This window comes from Phyllostomus hastatus, unplaced genomic scaffold (genome assembly GCF_019186645.2).
Source record: "Phyllostomus hastatus isolate PE091 unplaced genomic scaffold, TTU_PhHast_1.1 phas_scaffold_78, whole genome shotgun sequence".
Lineage (NCBI taxonomy): Eukaryota > Metazoa > Chordata > Mammalia > Chiroptera > Phyllostomidae > Phyllostomus > Phyllostomus hastatus.
Window position 1 is genome coordinate 98,361,988 of NW_025334041.1, and position 19,428 is coordinate 98,381,415.

The 19,428-nt window shown below is 31.8% G+C and overlaps 1 protein-coding gene across 9 annotated transcripts in view; it reads left to right on the forward strand.

Annotated features, from left to right (window-relative positions):
- Positions 1-19,428, forward strand: part of CCDC88A (coiled-coil domain containing 88A) — a 128,084-nt gene that overhangs the window by 33,620 nt on the left and 75,036 nt on the right. For all 9 annotated transcript variants that reach the window (XM_045827310.1, XM_045827312.1, XM_045827308.1 and 6 more), the window contains exons 4-7: positions 4,187-4,256; positions 6,402-6,460; positions 16,582-16,665; positions 18,194-18,334. In XM_045827310.1, coding sequence (XP_045683266.1) covers positions 4,187-4,256; positions 6,402-6,460; positions 16,582-16,665; positions 18,194-18,334 — 354 coding nt within the window. The remainder of the gene's footprint in view (positions 1-4,186; positions 4,257-6,401; positions 6,461-16,581; positions 16,666-18,193; positions 18,335-19,428) is intronic.

Genomic DNA, 19,428 nt, shown 5'->3' on the forward strand with positions numbered 1-19,428 from the left:
GCTGAGGAATGAGCTGAGTTAACATTATATTCTGTCATGTTTTTGACACTTTGGTTAGATGTTCTTTCCTTTCAATGCCATTCATTTAATTTTTTGTAGCCTACTAAAATATGGTAAAATAGTTTTAATTCTTTTCACTAGTAGCACAGGTAAAAGGACAAACACAAATAGTATGAAAAATGTGATTGTTTGAATTTTTAAAATAGATGATAAGAATCTCAAAGGAGCACCTTGCTCAGTGTGTGATTCAGAAAAGGGACATGAGCCCAGACCTTTGCCAAGTGTAGTTTAACTTCTTACAGTAAAGGAAGTATTATGGATAACTTAGAAGATGAAGGAGAAGCGTACTGTCAATTATATTAAATAGTAACTTAATAATGTCTATATTTGGCACAAACTCAAAATAGTCTTTCTTACAATGCTTTAGCAACCTGAACTTTAATTCATTGAAACTTGCATATCAGTAAAAAAGTTTTTTAGATGCTCCACTAAAAGATACAGTTGATATACCATTTTTTTAGAAAGGTTATACAAAGCCAACTAAAACTAATAGGAATAAAATTATTTATAGAATCTTTCAAAGCACCTCTACTGTTATTTCCCTATTAACATAATCTCTGTCATTTCTGTCTTGCTTTGTCTTTTTCTTTTTATTAAGTATTGCAATTCTCCAAATATTTCTAGAGTATCTTCATACCAGGATGAAATTTCTACCTATTCAGAGAAATTTCATTTTAATGATCCTGAAACCTCTCACGTTCTTTACATTTGAATATTTGTATGCCTCTAAAAAATTGCTGCCTTTCCTTAATCTCCACTTCCACCAATACTCCTTTTCATTCCCTGCTTTATTTTTATCATAAGCATTTATGGCCCAAAACATTTACATATGTTCTGTCTACCCTACTGAAATGCAAATTCCATGAGAGCAAGGGTTGTTGTTCCTTGCTGTGTTTCCAGGGTCTACAACAATGTCTGGCAAATAATGAACACACAATAAATATTTGTTGAATGAATGCCTGTCCTGATTTTTCTCAAAACTTTATTTTCTTTCAGTTGTATTAGTAAAATTATTTCATTCTCCATGCATTTTCATAGGTTTCTTATCACTTCAGTAACATTAAAGTATCTTTACTAGTTCATATACATATCATCCTTAACCTGTCAATTAATTTGTTTCTCCTGTTTAACAAAGTCATATTTATCTTTGGCTCATTTATGTATTGTTTTCCCATGTTTTTAGCATGTTAATGATGAACACCCTTAGAACGAGGTGAAGTCTGGAAAGTCTGAGGATGATGCAATAAAGCTTTAACAATAATAATCAGGGGTTTTTTTAGCCTCTAGTCTCTTTTATGTCTTGTATATTTTTAAATGTTACTTGTAAGATTGGAATAGAGAAACAGAAATGTTTATAAAAATGTACCTAGAATCTAACTGCTCCTCAGAGCCATTAGAAATAGAGGTTTGGAGAAAATTTGGGTCTTTAAAATTTGTATAATTTTTAGCTGCCTTACCTAATATTAGTACTTTGAGACATAACTTAAAATTAACCCTTGGAAATAAAATGTAAATTTTTCCTCATTACCTCCAGTATTGAAGAAGCTTCATCATTTTTTAAAAAACTTTTTACTTCTGTTTAACTTTCTACCCTTCCCAATAAATGTCACATACATGATAAATCATGGAGACAAAATTTAAGCTTAGGCATCCTGACTCTACCAGAGTATACTATACTAGGCATTCAGATTCCACTATACTAGAGAATATTTTGAGATATGTGGAGGTAAGTTTAAATTTAGCAGTTTGCATCATTCAAATATAATTGAACTTCATAGTATATAGGTCAAACTGTATTACATGTGGTCATCGATGATGCCATGTGGTGAAAGGAGGTATGAGATTGGTTTCATCTTTGTGGAAAGACTGAGTTAGCATCAAAGTATGGGGTAACAGTGTAGGCAGGAATTGGGGAGCCAGTTGAGGAAGAGTTGGGAGGAAAAGGAGGTAGCAGACCATATTGAAGATTTCTGTCCACTTGGATAGTTTCCTTATACTAGTGTACCAACATAGAATGTTATCTGGTAAATCAATAAAATAAATTGCCTTGGGAATGTAAATTGATATTTTCCCTTTGATTCATTACTTTTTACTCATGTTACCCCATAATAAGTGATAGAAATGAGAATTATCTTTAATATTAAAGTTGAGATAAAGCTTTTTTTTCTTATAATTCAGGATACATTAAAATTCAAAGCCTGTCCTTATAAGTTGAATTTGAGTGTTCTTCTGACTTAGATTATCTTTACTAAATGGGAGCTAGGTGAAACAGTGATTGCTTTTATATATATATATCTTTCTTATTTATGATTTCTTTTAATATGTACAGTGATAGTTCTGATAACTTTGCTTCAAGGCAAGGAAACTGAATTAGAAATTTATTTCTTTAAGTCCATTTATCTGTTTTATAGCTATAGCATATTTTATATTGAGATAACTTGCTTTTAACTTGAAAATTCATTTATTAAATATCCAAACAGTGTCAGCCATTGGAGTAACTGATTTTAGCATTTTTGACACATTCTTAATATTCTTATTTATACATCTTAACACAGTTCACATACTGAGTATGTACTTTTCTTTAAATGTATGCGTATTTCTGGTTATAATTATTTAAATGGCTGGTAAATATAATGCAGAAGAAAAATTTAAAACTTTTTAATACATATCTATAAAGAATTATGCATAAAACATTAATTCTAATTAGCTGCTCATGTCATGCCACACACTGGCTATGGGAAAATGCTTTTATAGATGTAGAATTAATACATCTTTAAAAAGCAGTATAAGTTAAAGCTCTGGTTGGTGTGGCTCAGTGGATTGAGCACCGGCCTGCAAACCGAAGGGTCACTGGTTCAGTTCCTAGTCAGGACACATGCCTGGGTTGCAGGCCAGATCCCCAGTAGGGGGGTGCATAAAAGGCAACTTCACATTGATGTTTCTCTCCGTCTCTCCCTCCTTTCCCCTCTGTCTGAAAATAAATAAATAAAAATCTTTTAAAAAACCAATGTAAGTTAACTCTTTATAGTTATCTTCTTCCCCATCATACTATTTTAAGTTAAGAATGATTCAGAAAAAATTTATTCCTCAATAACTAGTTATGTCTGAATAGGTAGTGAAAGCCAAATTGTAAAGACACTCAGTTACTCTTACTATAACATTCAGTAATATAACATGATACCCATCAATCCCATAGTCTAATTCATCCCAGATCTTTTGTAGCATGTCATTGTTAGTGGTTGAAATGACAGACACAATGAGTTGCTTTATTTCCTCAAAGAGGAGGTAGTGTAAATATAAACCAAAAGTACATACTCCATGTATTACCTAAAATGAGTAATTTGAAAGCATCCCTTTCTTTCTGAATCATCCTGTACATTCAGAATATATATACTTTAAAAATGTTTTTTGTTTTTCAATTACAGTTTACTTTCAATATTATTTTATATTGGTTTCAGGTGTACATCACAGTGGTTAGACACTCATATACTTTACAAAGTGATCCGTCCTGGTACAAGACATGGTTATTGCAATATTATTGCTTATATTCCCTATGCTGTAGTTATGTATATATGCCTATCACTAAAATTTTGATGCAAGTCAAAGGAGGTAAAACATCTGTCGTACATAGAGGAGAAAAATAATGATTCACTGGAAAAGCTCATTTGTATGAAATGGCCATAAGACAGGATTTTGAATAAAGTAACTAGATTTCTTAATTTTAATATCAGCTGATATTTTTAGTTCCCTCAGGAAAGTAAAACAAAACAAAACAAAACAAATGACTACATATACTTAATCATTTATTGAGAAATGTTTTTTGATTATTTAACACCTAAAACTCAATTTCCAAATAAATATTAGACCAGTTCAACTTGACACTTTTATGGGCATTTGATGTGTCTTAATATTGTGAAGTCTATCATATATTATAATTTAATTCATTAATTTAAAGTTACAAAAAATTTAAACCTGTAAATACCTATTTGATTTATTTTTAAAAGCTTTTAATTGTAGTATAACATATACCTGCAGAGAAGTACACAAATTGTAAGTTATAACTTGTTGAGTAATAATTACCTAGTCAGCATTACCCATATAACAACCTTTGGGTATCTTTTTACAGGAGACTTTGCAGCAATTGATCATGATGTCATTGCCAAATGTCTTAATCATTGGCAAAAACCCCTTTTCTGGTAAGTATTAACATTAGCATAATGTGCTAATAAAGTCTTTTTCTTGTGTAATACTAGAATGGTTACCCAGATCTTGCTTATTTACATAAATGGACTAGGTTTTTCATTATAGGGAAAGTTGGAGTTGATAGTCCATTTCATAGAGAGAAAATAAACTCAGAATAGGTTATAGATGAGATCAGAAATACATTTTATATTAAGTCTGGTTTTTTTTTTGCCTCTCCCAAATTGATACTTTCTCTGGAGCTTTACTTTTTTTAATTTTTAGGTTATTTAATTTTTGGAGAGAGGAAGGGAGGGGAAAAGAGAGGGAGAAAACCATTGGTTTTGTTTCTCGCACGCCCCCAACTGGGGACCTGGCCCACAACCCAGCCATGTTCTCTGACCAAGAATCCAATGGGTGGGCGACCTTTCCATTTGTGGGAGGATGCCCAACCTACTGAGCCACACCAGTCAGGGCTCTGTGATGTAGTTTTAGTGTCTCCTTGTAAACAAGGGTAGAAGATAATGCAGCTATAGGCTTCAAGGAACATAACCTTAGAAAATAAGTCATTTTGATATAATTTGTAGGTTTCTGTCTACCATTGCCAAAGCTTTGAATCTAAGGTTTTACTGATTGATATATTGTAATTTATCAATATAAATTACTTCTGAATGGAAAGTTGAGAAGCAGTTCTTAGATCATTTAAATTATATTTTCAAAAGTTTCTGCACTTTAGTAGATTTTAAATGTGCCACATTTAAAGTTTTAATTTTTGAATAGTAGGGGAAATTAACAACTACCTGTTTTAACAGTGGACTTTTTCTAACAGGCTATATGTAACCCAGATAAACTGTATCTTCTCCAGATCCCACTCCCACCCTCAGTCAAAACAACAACAAAAAATAAACCAAAATAAAAACTGAAATAAAGTAGCTTTTTTTATTAAAGAAATTACCAATTAGATGGGGTGACTCAGGAGTTTAGACAGCCTTTATAGATATATTCTGGAATATTTTATTATACAAATAAAAAATGAAAAAATAGTTTATATGTAGAATGCAATTATTTTTATTTCCACATGCATTTAGTAATTACCTACCAAGAATATAAAGAAAATGCTTTATGTTCTGAAGGAACTGGTGTTCTGTTGAGAGATATAGATTACTGGGAAATCAGGTAAGAATTGGTATGAAATAGAGATGTAAACATGTTAAGGCATGTAAAATACAAAGCTACTACTTATTCTTAAAGTTGGCAGATTAGTGAAGGTTGGGCACCATTGGTGGTTAGGTCAGAAAAGACTACAACAGAGGTGTTGCAGCTGTGCCTCAGATTGTAATTAGTAAGTAGAGGGGGAAGGGAAAGGGAAGGAAGGCAAAATGAGTAACAGAAGTTAAGGCAGTTAGTATGTATTTATATTTGGGGAAAGGTGATTAGTGTGACTAAGAAAGTAGGTTCATGACGAGAAGGAGGAAATATTGAAAAAGAAGATTTGGATTTTATCGTAGGCCAGACTGGCCTGTTGGTAAAACTCTGGTCCAGAGAATTGGCTTTCTTTTTGCTCAATGTTTTAGGCAAATCTGAATTGGACAGCAAATGTGCTCTTCAGTTTTGTTACAGACCATTACTTTTATCCAGTTAATCATATGCATTTATTTTACTAGTTTTACTGTAACTCACAAGGTTTTGATCTTCATGAATCTACTACACAGTGGAAAGCCATTTAAATTTTACTGTTAGATAAAACACGTAAGATGTGTTTTAAAAAGAAAACAATAACGGGCCTAAAAGAAGCTAGATCTATTAGGAACCATTTTGGCTGACTTTGTGGCATGTCGCTATATCAGTAGTTCTTAATTTAGTACACTGGTATACTATAATCATTTATGGAAAAGTAGTGGATTTATAATTAGCACACTTTATTGCACAGAGCTTTGAAGCCTATTTTATCTATACTGTAGCCCTTCATAATTGAGAGTGTTGCCCATTTCTTCTGCTAATACTACATTGTGTACACACAGAGCTGTTATTTTGAATTTTCAACTGTATTTATATTCTTAATCCTTTAGTCAATTTATCATGAATATTACCCCTAGAAGTGTATCTGTCAACATAAGAGAGTTAAAGTAAAATGTTGTACTTAGTTATTATTTTTATTTCAGAACAAGGCACAGAAGAAGTTAAAAAGTTGCTTTTACTTTTACTGGGTTGTGCAGTTCAGGTAAGTTAAAAGTTTTTTTATATTTTATATTGATAATTTCTTTGTTTTTTCAGGCTCTAGTTTCTGAAAGACTTAAGGACGGGCCATTCAAAGTTTATATTAGAAATTTTAAATAACTATAGAACCTCCTAAGGAGATTTTAAAAGAAAAAGACTTACTCTTTTATTTTATTTTGCACTTTAGTTATATTATCAGCTACTCATATCATTTAAAATCTTTAATTTTTTTTTATTCTGAAGCTTCTAATGGCCTCAAGTTTTTTAAGTTTCCTTAGAGATACCTGTAAAAACCTCTCTCAAAACATCCTTATGATTAGTGTGTGTGTGTGTGTGTGTGTGTGTGTGTGTGTGTGTGTGTTACTGAAGGAAAGTAGGAATAACAATATAAAGGAGGCAGAAATTACAAAAAATGTTCCAGGAGTCTGGGTTATTGTTATATTGCCCATTTAATCAATGACTAATAATAATAGCAGCTATGATTTATTGATATGATACCTTATATAAGTTTTTTCATATTTATTTTTAGATAAGGAATTTGGTGTTTAGGCAAGATGATATGTAAGTTACCCAAATTAAAACACTTGTGAGAATCAAAAAGGGTACTATTAACAATTACAGTGGAACTTCATTTATAAACTGGGATCATCCCAGACAAACAAAGGTGGTGGCTCTACGTTTAGGTCATATTGTTAGTAGGCCAAAGAGTTGAGATTCAGCTTTGGTCTGGCATTTCCTTTCATCAGCCATTGTTTGGATGAGTCTTCACAATGTTACTTTAAACTGTCTTAATTCTTTGTTGAATGAAGTATTTGTAAGCCAATAATGTGGCCACTAGTAATGTTTTACACATAGATGCCAGAAATTATATATCCGAAGGAGTGTTGGCTTTTAGAGCTAACTGCTTGGGAGCTATATATACAATACATGTTATTAAAGTTTCATGCTGTGGCCCAGAGCAGTATTGCTTAGTTGATTGGGCATCATTCCACAAAGCGAAAGTTCGCCAATTGGGTTTTTGGTCAAGACACATGCCAGTGTGGCAGGCTGGTCCCTGGTCCAGGTGCATGTGAGAGGCAGCTGATTGATGTTTCTCTTTCAAATGGATGTTTGTCTCCCTTTCTTTTTCCCTCCCTCCCCTTCTCTCTAAAACAATAAATAAATAAAATCTTTTTAAAAATTAAAGTTTCATGCTGTTATGTACAGGTGTTTATTTCATAATTGATTACATATTAAATAAAGTGTTTGTAGTCATTGCTGTTCTAATTTGGTCATCAGACTCTGAGTTAGAAACACCCCTGAATTATTTATATGCAGTCTTTGTGTACTGTATTTGCTCTAAAAAATACCCTCTATTGGTGAATGTCATGTCAATTTAGATAACACAGTGACATCACACATTTGGTTGTTACTTCTGTTTACTACTTGGTTGTTATTGCTGGTTACTAAAACTGACAGTGGGAATGGAGCAGAATCAAGGACTTTTTAAATGAACAATGTAGGGAAAGCCTGAAATATTAAAGAAACCATCATTATTACCATGTGTAAAAGCAACAAAAAAAGATTGTAAAATCTAAGTTACTTACCCCATCTTACTATTTTCTATAATTCATATGATAGAGTCCCAGATGCTGGAGAATGAAAGAGATGGCATGGAAATAATGTTCCTTTTTCTAATAAGCTAAATAAAGCATTTGATAGGTTAACCAGCTCAGTGCATGTTTCGTAAAGAAATTTACCAAGGATTTTTTACATTTGAATGACTGTTGATGTTCATGTCTTTTACTTTATTACTGAAATAAAGCAGAACTATGTAATAGGCCTGTTTTTTAAAAAACTGCTTAAGGAAGCCATGCTGGAAATTACCAATTATCATAATGTTAGATGTATACATTTCTTCTTATTGATGAGCAGAACTACATCTGCATAAAGCAAAATAATATATACATAGACCTACATTTGTAAGGTAGTTTACATTATTATTAGCATGCAATTAAAACAGGAAAATTTTATAGCAAAGTTAAGTAATCTTAATTTTTTCTATTAACATGTCAGCTGGTTATGATCCCCTGTAGTTTAGATTCACATAATCTTGGAAAGGTTTATAAGGTAAATATTATTTCAAATGGTCATTAGAAAAGGGAGGAAGAATATTTGGGTGGATTAAGTAAAACAGAAGGCACAGAATGGGAAAATTGTGTAAAAGAATAAGTATATTAAAATGGATTGGTATGACATTGTAAAGTAAGCTGGAACATCGAGGTTATTTTTCTTTTTAAAAAATTTGTATTACTTTTAATTAATTTTTTTAAAATTGCAGTTTACATTCAATATTATTTTTTATTAGTTTCAGCTGTGCAGCATAGTAGTTAGACAATTATATTTTACAAAATGTTCCCCCTGATATTTCCTATACACACCTGGCACCATATATACTTATTGCAATATTATTGACTATATTCCCTATGCTTTACTTTACATCACCATAACTGTTTTCTAACTACCAATCGGTAGTTCTCAATCCCTTAATCTTTTTTACCCAGTCCCCCAACCCCTCACCCCTCTGACAGCCATCAGTCTGTTGTCTGAATCTATGAGTCTGTTTCTGTTTTGTTTGTTCGTTTATATTGTTTTTTAGATTCCACATATAAGTAAAAATGTGTGATAATTTGTCTTTCCCTGACTGACTTAATTTCACTTAGCATAATACCCTCTAGGTCCAAGATTTCATTCTTTTTTATGGCCAAGTAAGTAATATTTCATTGTACCTATATATACCACAACTTTTTTATCCACTTGTCTATTGATGGGCACTTGGGCTGCTTTCATAGTTTCGTTATAGTAAGTAATGCTGCAATGAACATATCAGTGGTAGAAAACAAAGCAAAGACTCAAGGACATCATCATCCTAAAGCTTAACTTTAGTCAACATCATTCAGAGTTTTTATAGAAATAAGGAGTTGGCAAGGTTGTCAGACCTTGGTCTTTTACATAAAATGAATTTATCATAAAAATTTTAACCTGGTCTTTGTATGTACTTTATATTTTTGTAGTCACAGAAGAATTTTTTTAATGTTAAAGCTCTCGGGACTTGCATCTGTTGTAATGCCAGAGTGGCAGGTCTATCAAGGCAGGAGGAAGGATCCAATTTTTTTTTTTTAAGATTTTATTTTATTTATTTTTAGAGAGGGAAGGGAGGGAGAAAGAGAGAGAGAGAGAGAGAGAAACATCAATGATGTGCAGTTGCTGGGGGCCATGGCCTGCAACCCAGGCATGTGCCCTGACTGGGAATCGAACCTGCGATGCTTTGGTTCGCAGCTCGCGCTCCATCCACTGAGCTACGCCAGACAGGGTGGGATCCAATTTTTTTAAAGATGTACTTTTAAAATGTTAACAATCTAAGTTGTGGTACATACTTATGATGGAATATTACTCATAAAAAAGAATGAAAGCTTACTATTTGCTACAGCATAGATGGATCTAGAGGTATTATGCTAAGTGAAATAAGTCAGTTGGAAAAAGACAAATGCCATATGATTTCCTTATATGTGGAATCTAAAGAATAAAATAAATGAACAAACCAAATTGAAACATACAAAAATTGAACAAATAACATAGACACAGACAACAGATTGATGGTTGCCAGAGGGGAGGAAGGTTGAGAGACTGGGTGAAAAAGATGAAGGGATTAAGAAAGTACAAATTGGTAGTTATAAAATAGTCACAGAGATGTAAAGTACAGCTTGAGAATATAGTTAGTAATACTGTAATACTATGTATGGTGCCATGTGGGTACTGGAAATATTAGTGAGAACACTTTGTAAAGCATATGACTGTCTAACCACTATGCTGTATACCTGAAATTAATTCAAAATAATGTTAAGTATAAACTAACTGAAAAAAGAATGTATTTTTATTATTAACTTATGTTATACATCCTTTACAGCAGTGAAATTAAATGTAAATGTTTAAATTAAAAAATGTTAATGTCCTGATTTTTAAAAATGCACACTATGTACCAGGTGCTCTAGTAAAGTCCAGGAACAAGGATTTAAAGAAAATACAGACCTTAAGGAGTATAAATTTTAGAGGTGAACAGAGCCAGACTAACAGTTTGAGGTGATAATTATCATAATAAAACATGCATTTGGTGCACAGAAGAAATATTTTCTTAAGTCTGCTTGTAATATCAGATAATTTCTCTCTGAGGAGGTGATAGATGAAATGAGAGCAAAGATACTGAGATAACAGCTTGTCAGGGAACATCAAGTATGGCTGGAAGGTAACATGCATGGGGCAGATGGCAAGAGATTAATTTGGAGAATTGCCAGGAATTGGGTCACAAAGGACTGTATTCATATTAAGACTGAGTTTAGATTTTGTCCTGTAGGTATTTGGGAGCCACTAATACTAACCATGTCAAATGTGTAACATTGAAAATTTCCCATCAGTCTACAGTTGTGACTGTATGAGGAATTTAGAAATCTTTGTTATGTGATATGGAAGAGCCAAAAAAATGTATTGAGGACAAGAAACTATTGACGAAACCAATCAGGTAACAAGTATTGTTTGAACACTTTCTGGATGTAATCTGTATTACAGAAAACTTGCTTAGCTAGTAGTTGAACAGGTTAAAATTATAATGTTTAGTATAATATGTGACATAAGTGTTTTTTCACCTCAGGGTCAGTTTTATCTGTTATATATGTGAGATTTGTAGGTAGAAGTAGCAAATTAAATTTTGCCAGTATGATACTAGACTCTAAGAACTCAGCAGGCCATACCTTTTAAAAGATGTTATATTCATAAAAAGAAATAGAAAAGAAAACAAGCATTAGGAAGTGAACATTTTTTTCTTCTGAAGAAGAAAAATTGTGAAATTCTTCAAGGGGAAATAGCATTCAAAAACAGTAAAATTAGCCACTCTCCCATGATCTTACCTCACAGAATAAATTATAATTCAAATTTTTATCCTTTATTATGCATCAATATAAACCATAGGAACAGCTTTGAATATTAAAGAAATTATTCAAGGGCAGGGCTTGGATATTTTTATTACTTATTTATTTATTTTTAAGAAGGCAGGGGAGAGAGAGAAACATCAATTTTGTTGTTCCACTTATTTATGCATTCATCGGTTGATTCTTTTATGTGCCTTAACCAGGGATTCAAACAGCACCCTTGGTGTGTTGAGATGATACTGTAACCAACTGAACTACCTGAGCACATCTATATTCATTATTGACTAACTAAATCAGTGTGGTTTCTCCAGAATCTTTTTTTAAGGCATAACATGTCTCTTAAATCACTTCTGAATTTCACAGATATATGGCTCTGCATCCCAACCCTTGAGATAGTTGAGAGATTCCCAAGCAAAATCATCCTACTCAGAAGGAAAATTTTTGCTGTGTATGTTGTTTGGAAGTTATGAAGATCATGTAAAATTCACCTTCATTCACCAGAATTTAGGTTTTATATCAGTGCTGGCTATTTAGTATCCAAGAATATTAGTTATTTTGGACTTTGGTTGGGTTGAATACTGCTGAAAGTAACTGAGTTCCAGGTATAATTGGAATTAAAATTTTGACTTTCATGTATACCCCCACAAGCAATTCTAACATTAGTCTTTGATTCAGAAAACTAGTTTTGAACTTGGTCAGTTTGAGAGCTATAATCTATTATTTTCTTGGAGAAATAAACAATACATAACTTCTAGCTCATGCATTTATTTTATTTTATCTTATTTTGGGTGGGGGAGGGAGAAAGAAAGGGAGAGAAATATTGATTTGCAAGGTAAACATTGGTGGTTGCCTTTTGCAAGTGCCCGCAACTGACTAGTGATGGAACTGGAGACTGCAACCCAGGCCTGTGCCCAGACCAGGCATTGAATTGGTGACCTTTTGTTTTACGGGATTACACCCAACAAACTGAACCATGCCAGCCAGGGCCGAGTGCTTTGTTTTTTTAATGAGTAATGAAAATAACAAATGTACTTAAAGATGGAAATTTTTTTGCTGATACTGTTTTTTAAGTTTTATTCTTTTAGTTGTAAAAAACTATACATAACAAAATTTACCATTTAAGTCGTTTGTAAGCATACAGTTCACTAGCATTAAGTACATTAATATTGTTTTGCACATCACCAGTGTCTATCCCCAGAACTTTTCTCATCTTCTAAAACTAACACTATATTTTTTAAACAATAACTTCTTTTGCTTCCAGCTTTTGGCAGCCATCATTCCACTTCCTGTGTCTATAAATTTTATTACTTTAGGACCTCACATAATGGAATCATTTAGTATTTTTCCTTTATAAAGGACTTATTTCACACAGAATAATGTTTTTAATGTTCATCTATGTTGTAGCATGTTAGAAGTTTCTTACTTTTAAGAATGAGTAATATTTCATTGTATGTATATAATATTTTGTTTATCTACTTATCCATTGATGAACACTGGGCTGCTTCTACTTTTTGGCTATTGTTAAAAGTGCTACTATGAATATGGATGTAGAAATAGCTGTTTGAGTTTCTCCTTTCAGTTCTTTTGGTATATATTTAGAAGTGGAACTGCTGGATCAAATAGTATTTCTTTTGGGTAGGCCAAAAAGTTTGTTTTCTGTAAGATGGCTCTAGTGGTGCCTAGTTGTCTTCATCTTCATTTGAAACAATTTTTTTATTGTATTGTGACAGCTGTAATATCAGCATGCATTTAAAAACTTTTTTAAAAGTTAAAACTAAAACATCAAAATTGGTGGATTTTTGTGTAGCCATTTTAATACTGAAGATGGAAGAAAATATGCAATGTTTATAAAGCCATATTTTGCTGTATTATTTCAAGAAAGGTAAAAACACAACTGAAATGCATAAAAAGACTTGTGCAGTGTGTGGAGAAGGTGCTGTGACTGATCAAACATGTTAAAAGTGGTTTGCAAAGTTTTGCACTGGAGATTTCTTGCTGGACAATGCTCTGCAAATCAAATAGACCAGTTGAAGTTGATAGAGATCAAATCAAGACATAAGTTGAGAACAGTCAGCTTTATACCATGTGGAACATAGCTGACATACTCAAAATTTCCAAATCAGAGTTTTAGAATATAAAAAATGTCTTTTATTTTACAGAAAAAACTAAGTGGACTTTTTGGCCAACCCAGTATTTAATTTTTTATTATTATTATTATTTTAGAAAATATCATATTTTTAAAGTTTTCTACATAGTGTCTATACCATTTTACATTCCAAACAACAGTACACAAGGGTTCCAATATCACCACATTCTCCAACATTTATTTTTTTTTTTATTCTGGTAGTAGCCATTTCTTAATTTTCCTATTTTTATTTCTTTTATGTGGCTCATTTAGATCTTACTTTGGTAGAATTATGATCTGTTCAGTCATTAGTGTTTTTATTCTTAATGAAAATACTATAATGTATTGATTGCTTTATTATTTTATTATTTATTGCTTGTTCAGGGTCCCCTTTTCTCTATTTCAGTACAATTTCTCCATATAAGTTTGTCTTCTTTCTTTAAGAAGAGGAAGCACTGAGAATACCAAGAGAAAATATGAAGAATTTGAGGAATAGTGATTAAGAGTGTAAACTCTGTGGTGGCAGATATACAACTTTAGGTTAATGCAATACTCTTCCCCCTAACTTCCCACCCAAGTAGCTTTTTTAAAATTCTTTTCTTGCATCCCAGCTTCCATATCATATTCTTGGATATCATGGTAATCTGCTGGAATTGGTTATTATAATAAGAGTTAGAAGGAACTCTGGTGCCCATAACACTTCCAGAACTTTATATAAAAATAAAAGAGAGCTTAATTGTTTAAGTGAAAAGACAATTTGTTGATATTATTTAGTCTTCACAAGAGTCTTTGTTAGCTGGAAGTAAAACTATTTGTGTCTGTTTCTTAACACCAGACTTGCTAATGCTCTAGAGCTGGGCTATCAATACAGTATCCCCTGGCCATGTGTGTCTATTAAAATTTAAAATTAATTTATAGTTGAATAAAATTAAAATTGAATTTCCACACTTCAGTACTTAGTAGCCATTTGGACTAGCTATAGTTCAATACTTAGCTGTATATAACTAGTGTTTACTGTGTTAGACAACACTGATATAAAACATTTGATCTGATTATTGACCTTCAAAGTTTGAATCTTCTTTCATTCTCTTTTTCCATCTTGATAGTCTTTCTCTTTTCTATTCTTTAGAGTCCTATGACATTCATTTTATGTTCTTTAAGAAAGCCTAACCTGTTTATAAAACATTTTCAGAATTCTTTCTTTTTCTTTTTTAAATTTTTTCCATTGCCATTTACTCTCCTTATACCACCCTCCCCCCAGCAATCACCACAACAGATTTGTACCCATCACTTTTTCTGCCACCGCTTTCCCCATTCCCCATCCCCCACCCTCAATCCTTCTCCCCTTTGGCTTTGTCCATGGGTCCTTTATACATGTTCCTTGATGAAACTTTCCCTTCTCCTTTCTTAAACTTTTAGAGTTTGAAAAAGATGACATTTAGTAGAAATTGTGGATAATTTAAGGGTAAAGGAAGAATTCTCCTTGATTTGTGCTGAGACTGTGTTAAAGGCTGGGCAGATGAAGGAACGGAGGCTCTAGGGCTTAGAAAAGGAGGTTCTGTTTAAAGTGAAGGCAGGCAGATAATGGCACTTGTCCCTTCACTGAGTAATAGTCATTATAATTCACCATTTTATATGCTCATTAACTCAGAAGCTATACATAACTTAACATTTTGGAAGCATTAACTTTAAAAATTGGGGCTACTATACCTAAAAAGTTATTTTATATATTCTCCAAATTTACAAAACCTTTGTTAATTTTACTAGGTTTGTCAAACATTAGTTATGGACAAAAATTCTTGTTTTTAAATAAATTTTTGTTTCAGCTCCTAAATTTTTACTTCCTTTCCTAGTTATAGCTAGGAATTATACATTCCTGGTAATTTAATTTTAAGTATTATTATATCATCCTAATAATTTTGTTTTTACACAATATAGAACTTTCTGTATTGATGGGAATGTGTTTAATTAAGTTAAATTGTATGGCAATAGAAACATGATGCTATGGTTTAATGTAATAAATATGTAGAGTATAAATCAGAACCTTGCTAAATTTCTTAATGATCAAAGGGCCAATTTTTCTCTTTGTGAGTGTATTATCTTCACTAGTGTTCAGAAATTGGCCCAGAAGATGCCACTGAGCTAGACCAGGCAGTGCTGGTTATTTTGTATGCACTTCTCATTTGGTGGCTGCAAGAATACAGTTATGCTAGCAGTTGGATTGCAGTGTAAGAGATGTAGAGGGGAGGAGGCAGAGATTAAGGTGCTTGTTAAACTGTTACTCAATACTGTCTGGAAAGAAAAAGATTGAGTTTGCATTTTAATATTTTTAATTCATATAAAGTCTTTAAAAAGTTACACAAACACTGCCTTTCTTCCACATGACACATGTGTAATATATATATATCCTTAAATTTTGCCCCTGGTAACTTTGTTATAAGAAAATCAAATATTTATTGTATTACCTTATAAATGTTGAACTGGTACACAAAAGTAGGTTTCTTTTATTAGATTGATAGGATGAAGATGTGAGAATGAATTGTAAGTTTGAAGTAAAAATTGCTTAAATTTTTTTTTCCTAAGAAGAAAGGCTGTGTTGTTTTATGGTAGCCAAAGACTGACTGAGCATTTTGGCTGTATTCCGAATTCTGCCACTGACTCACTGTGTTTTTTGGCAAGTAACTTATCCTCCCTGAAACAAGTTCTTGATTCTTTACTTCTGTGTTTGTAAAGTTAGCCTAATAATATTGTACTGACCTCAGATGGGTGGTGTAATGGTTTCCTGCTTTAGAACTTAGAAGCATAAAAATAGTATGGATTTTTAATGCCTTGCTTTTTGAATAAATATTTTTAAATTGTTATCTTTTTATTAGGTAAGTATACTAGAAAGGCCATTTAAATGCACAACAAAACAAAACCCTCATTGTACTGTTCAAAACATAGCCCAGCTTTTAACTCTGATGAGTTCTTAGTTGTTTACAACATATCAAGTACTATCCCCTATAAAGCATAAATGAGCATTTTGTTTATTTCTTTTAGTGTCAGAAAAGAGAAGAATTTATTGAAAGAATTCAAGGTTTAGATTTTGATACAAAAGCTGCAGTTGCTGCACATATTCAAGAGGTAATACCTGTATACAATTTTTATGAAGCTTGTGGTGTTTATTTATATATCTCTCAAATACATAGGATAAGCAAGAACAAATCAAGGTCAAATATAGATGAACCCTGCTTTTATACAAATTGTCTTCTTTTAGAGATAGTTTCTTAAATGATTCATTTTATATGTGGCATAGTGCTAACCACAAATGTACTGTTGTTGCCTTTATGCAGAGGGACATAGGCAAAAAGTGTTATATAAGGGATGAAGTATAGTGTATGTCTTTGTTGGACAGCACAGAATGAATAACATAGTAAATGGAAGCAGCAGAAAGTGGGTCATTGCATGTAATTCAAAACTAAAGGGAGGTAAGATGATAACTGTAGTATTTTGTCACTCATTGATTTGCCTTTGAATGAATGAATACAGAATAATTTTTATTGACTATATTACTTGAATTATAAACACATTAGTGATTTGTAACATCCATATAAAAACTTAAATCTAGTAGATATTGTACAGTGTCATATAATTGAAGTTACATAATTTATTGTTAAGACTGCTTTTAAAAGCTGCTGTCTCTGCATCTATCTAGACTTGCTCTTTTAATCTTGTGTACTTTAGAAGACTTTTTAGAACTGAGCATGTTAAATTTTACCTGTTGGTTAGAAAGAGAACTAAGGTAGAGAATTTTGAATAGTACAAATTGATAGTGTTTAAAATATTATGTATTTAAATGACTTTTTTTCCATATATCATCTTTTCTCTTAGTTAACATTCATACAGCCCAGCTTCCTTGCCAGTAATATTATTGTCAACAGTATGCATATTAGTAGTCTATAAGATACCATTTTATTGATAGTTTCCCTTTATATATGTTTATTTATACTAGCTTTATGGTTTGTATTTTATTTTGAATAAATCCTAAATGTTGTTAGTTACTAAATTTGCCACCATTCTTGAAAATGTTATTTTTGTTATTTATTGTGAAAGTTAAAGCAAAATAACAGAATTACAATGAGAAATGGAAGGCAAGAACTAAGTATGTCATTTATATAACTTTCATTCTTTAAAAAAATCTTAATATTGGGAGGCCTTTTCTTCTAAGGTTCTGTGATGATATCATCTTCAGAATCTATAACTAATTAGATTTATAAGTACCAAAGTACAATAACATATATCCTACACAATTAAAAAACTTTTACTTTTGAATTCAAGTATGGTACATTTAGTATTATTTAATGAAAATTTAAATTGATTTTGTTAAAGCAGTTGTCAGACATACCAATATTACCTTTCTTTAGGAATGCCTTGAGTTAAATATCTTATTTTTTTAGTTGACGAAAAATAAATATAATTTTTTTCAAGACTATATTTAAAAAAATTTAATGGTAGCCTTTTCATCATTAATTTTAAGTGTTTTTTAGACATCATATTTGCTTTTTATATTTTGTTATATGGAACATAGGATTTGTGCTAGTATCGTGCTAAAGTGAAATAGATTAAGTATTAGCCATTTTTTAAATGATTTATTTTGGTTGTTTTTCTAAAGGTAACCCATAATCAGGAAAATGTGTTTGATCTTCAGTGGATGGAAGTGACTGATATGTCTCAGGAGGAAATAGAACCACTCTTGAAAAATATGGCGTTGCATCTAAAAAGACTTATAGATGAGAGAGATGAACATTCAGAGGTTTGTAAGTTTCTTTCAATACTTACCAAAGTGTGCTTTCCAAAAAAGAAAAGTAGCATCCATAAATACTTCAGAATTGATACTTTGTTTATTAAGGTGCTAAATTTTTTTTTTGTGCAACTTAAGAACCAGACAGGACATATAAGAGCCCCAGATTAGACTAATTTAAATAGTAAACTAGTAAACAGATTGCAGTTAAGTTTTTTTCTCCTGTCCTTTTAAGTTACTATTCTGATTTTGTTCCTGTGTTTTTTAAGTCATTCCCATAGCTTGGCAACAGTACAAAAGTATGATACTGAAAATATTGATGTAAGTGGAAAAATCATTGACTTAAAGCATAAGAATTTGCTTAAGTATAATTTTTTAGTTTTATTGCCATATGAGGTTGGGAAAATAAGTGTTAATAAAAGGAGAATAACAGGTGTTCTGAATAAAATGTCCAACAAAAGTGCTCAAATTTTTGTAGTTAGTATTAATAATGAGGTGTGACTTAAAAAGGGGGAATTATTATAAACTCTTTTAAGAGAGTACTTTGCTTTTCAAAAACAGTACAATCACTCCAGATTTTTTCCCTGCACTCTCTGAAAGCAGCTTGTAATTTTTAGAGGAGTCTAGACATCAGTGCATGTGGTAATGAGTAATATTTTCTTAATAGCAGACCAAAGTACTCTGCCATTCAAGAGAATGTATAGCTTTGATAATTTCTTCCATTTACATGGAGATAGTTTTGAGCTGATTTATAGAGAATTTGATTATTCTTGGGACAAATAGAGGACTACATAGAAGAGATTACTAAGGATGTATTTTTCTGAACAAAACATTCATGTCTCTAGTGTATATTCAATTCAGATGAGAATTTTCAGTTTTTTGTCAGTCATTAAAAGAGAGGAAAATATAAGAAATAAAGAAATATTTTAGAGCAGCAATTAAATTTTTTAGAAGCTAACAGTGAGATCAAAGAAAAGTGAATTGAAAAAATTCCTAGTATAGGCCAAGATGGAGGCATAGGTGGACGCACTCTACCTCCACGCACAACCAAGATTGGAACAACAACAATTTATAGGCAGAATAACATCCAGAACTGACAGAAAATT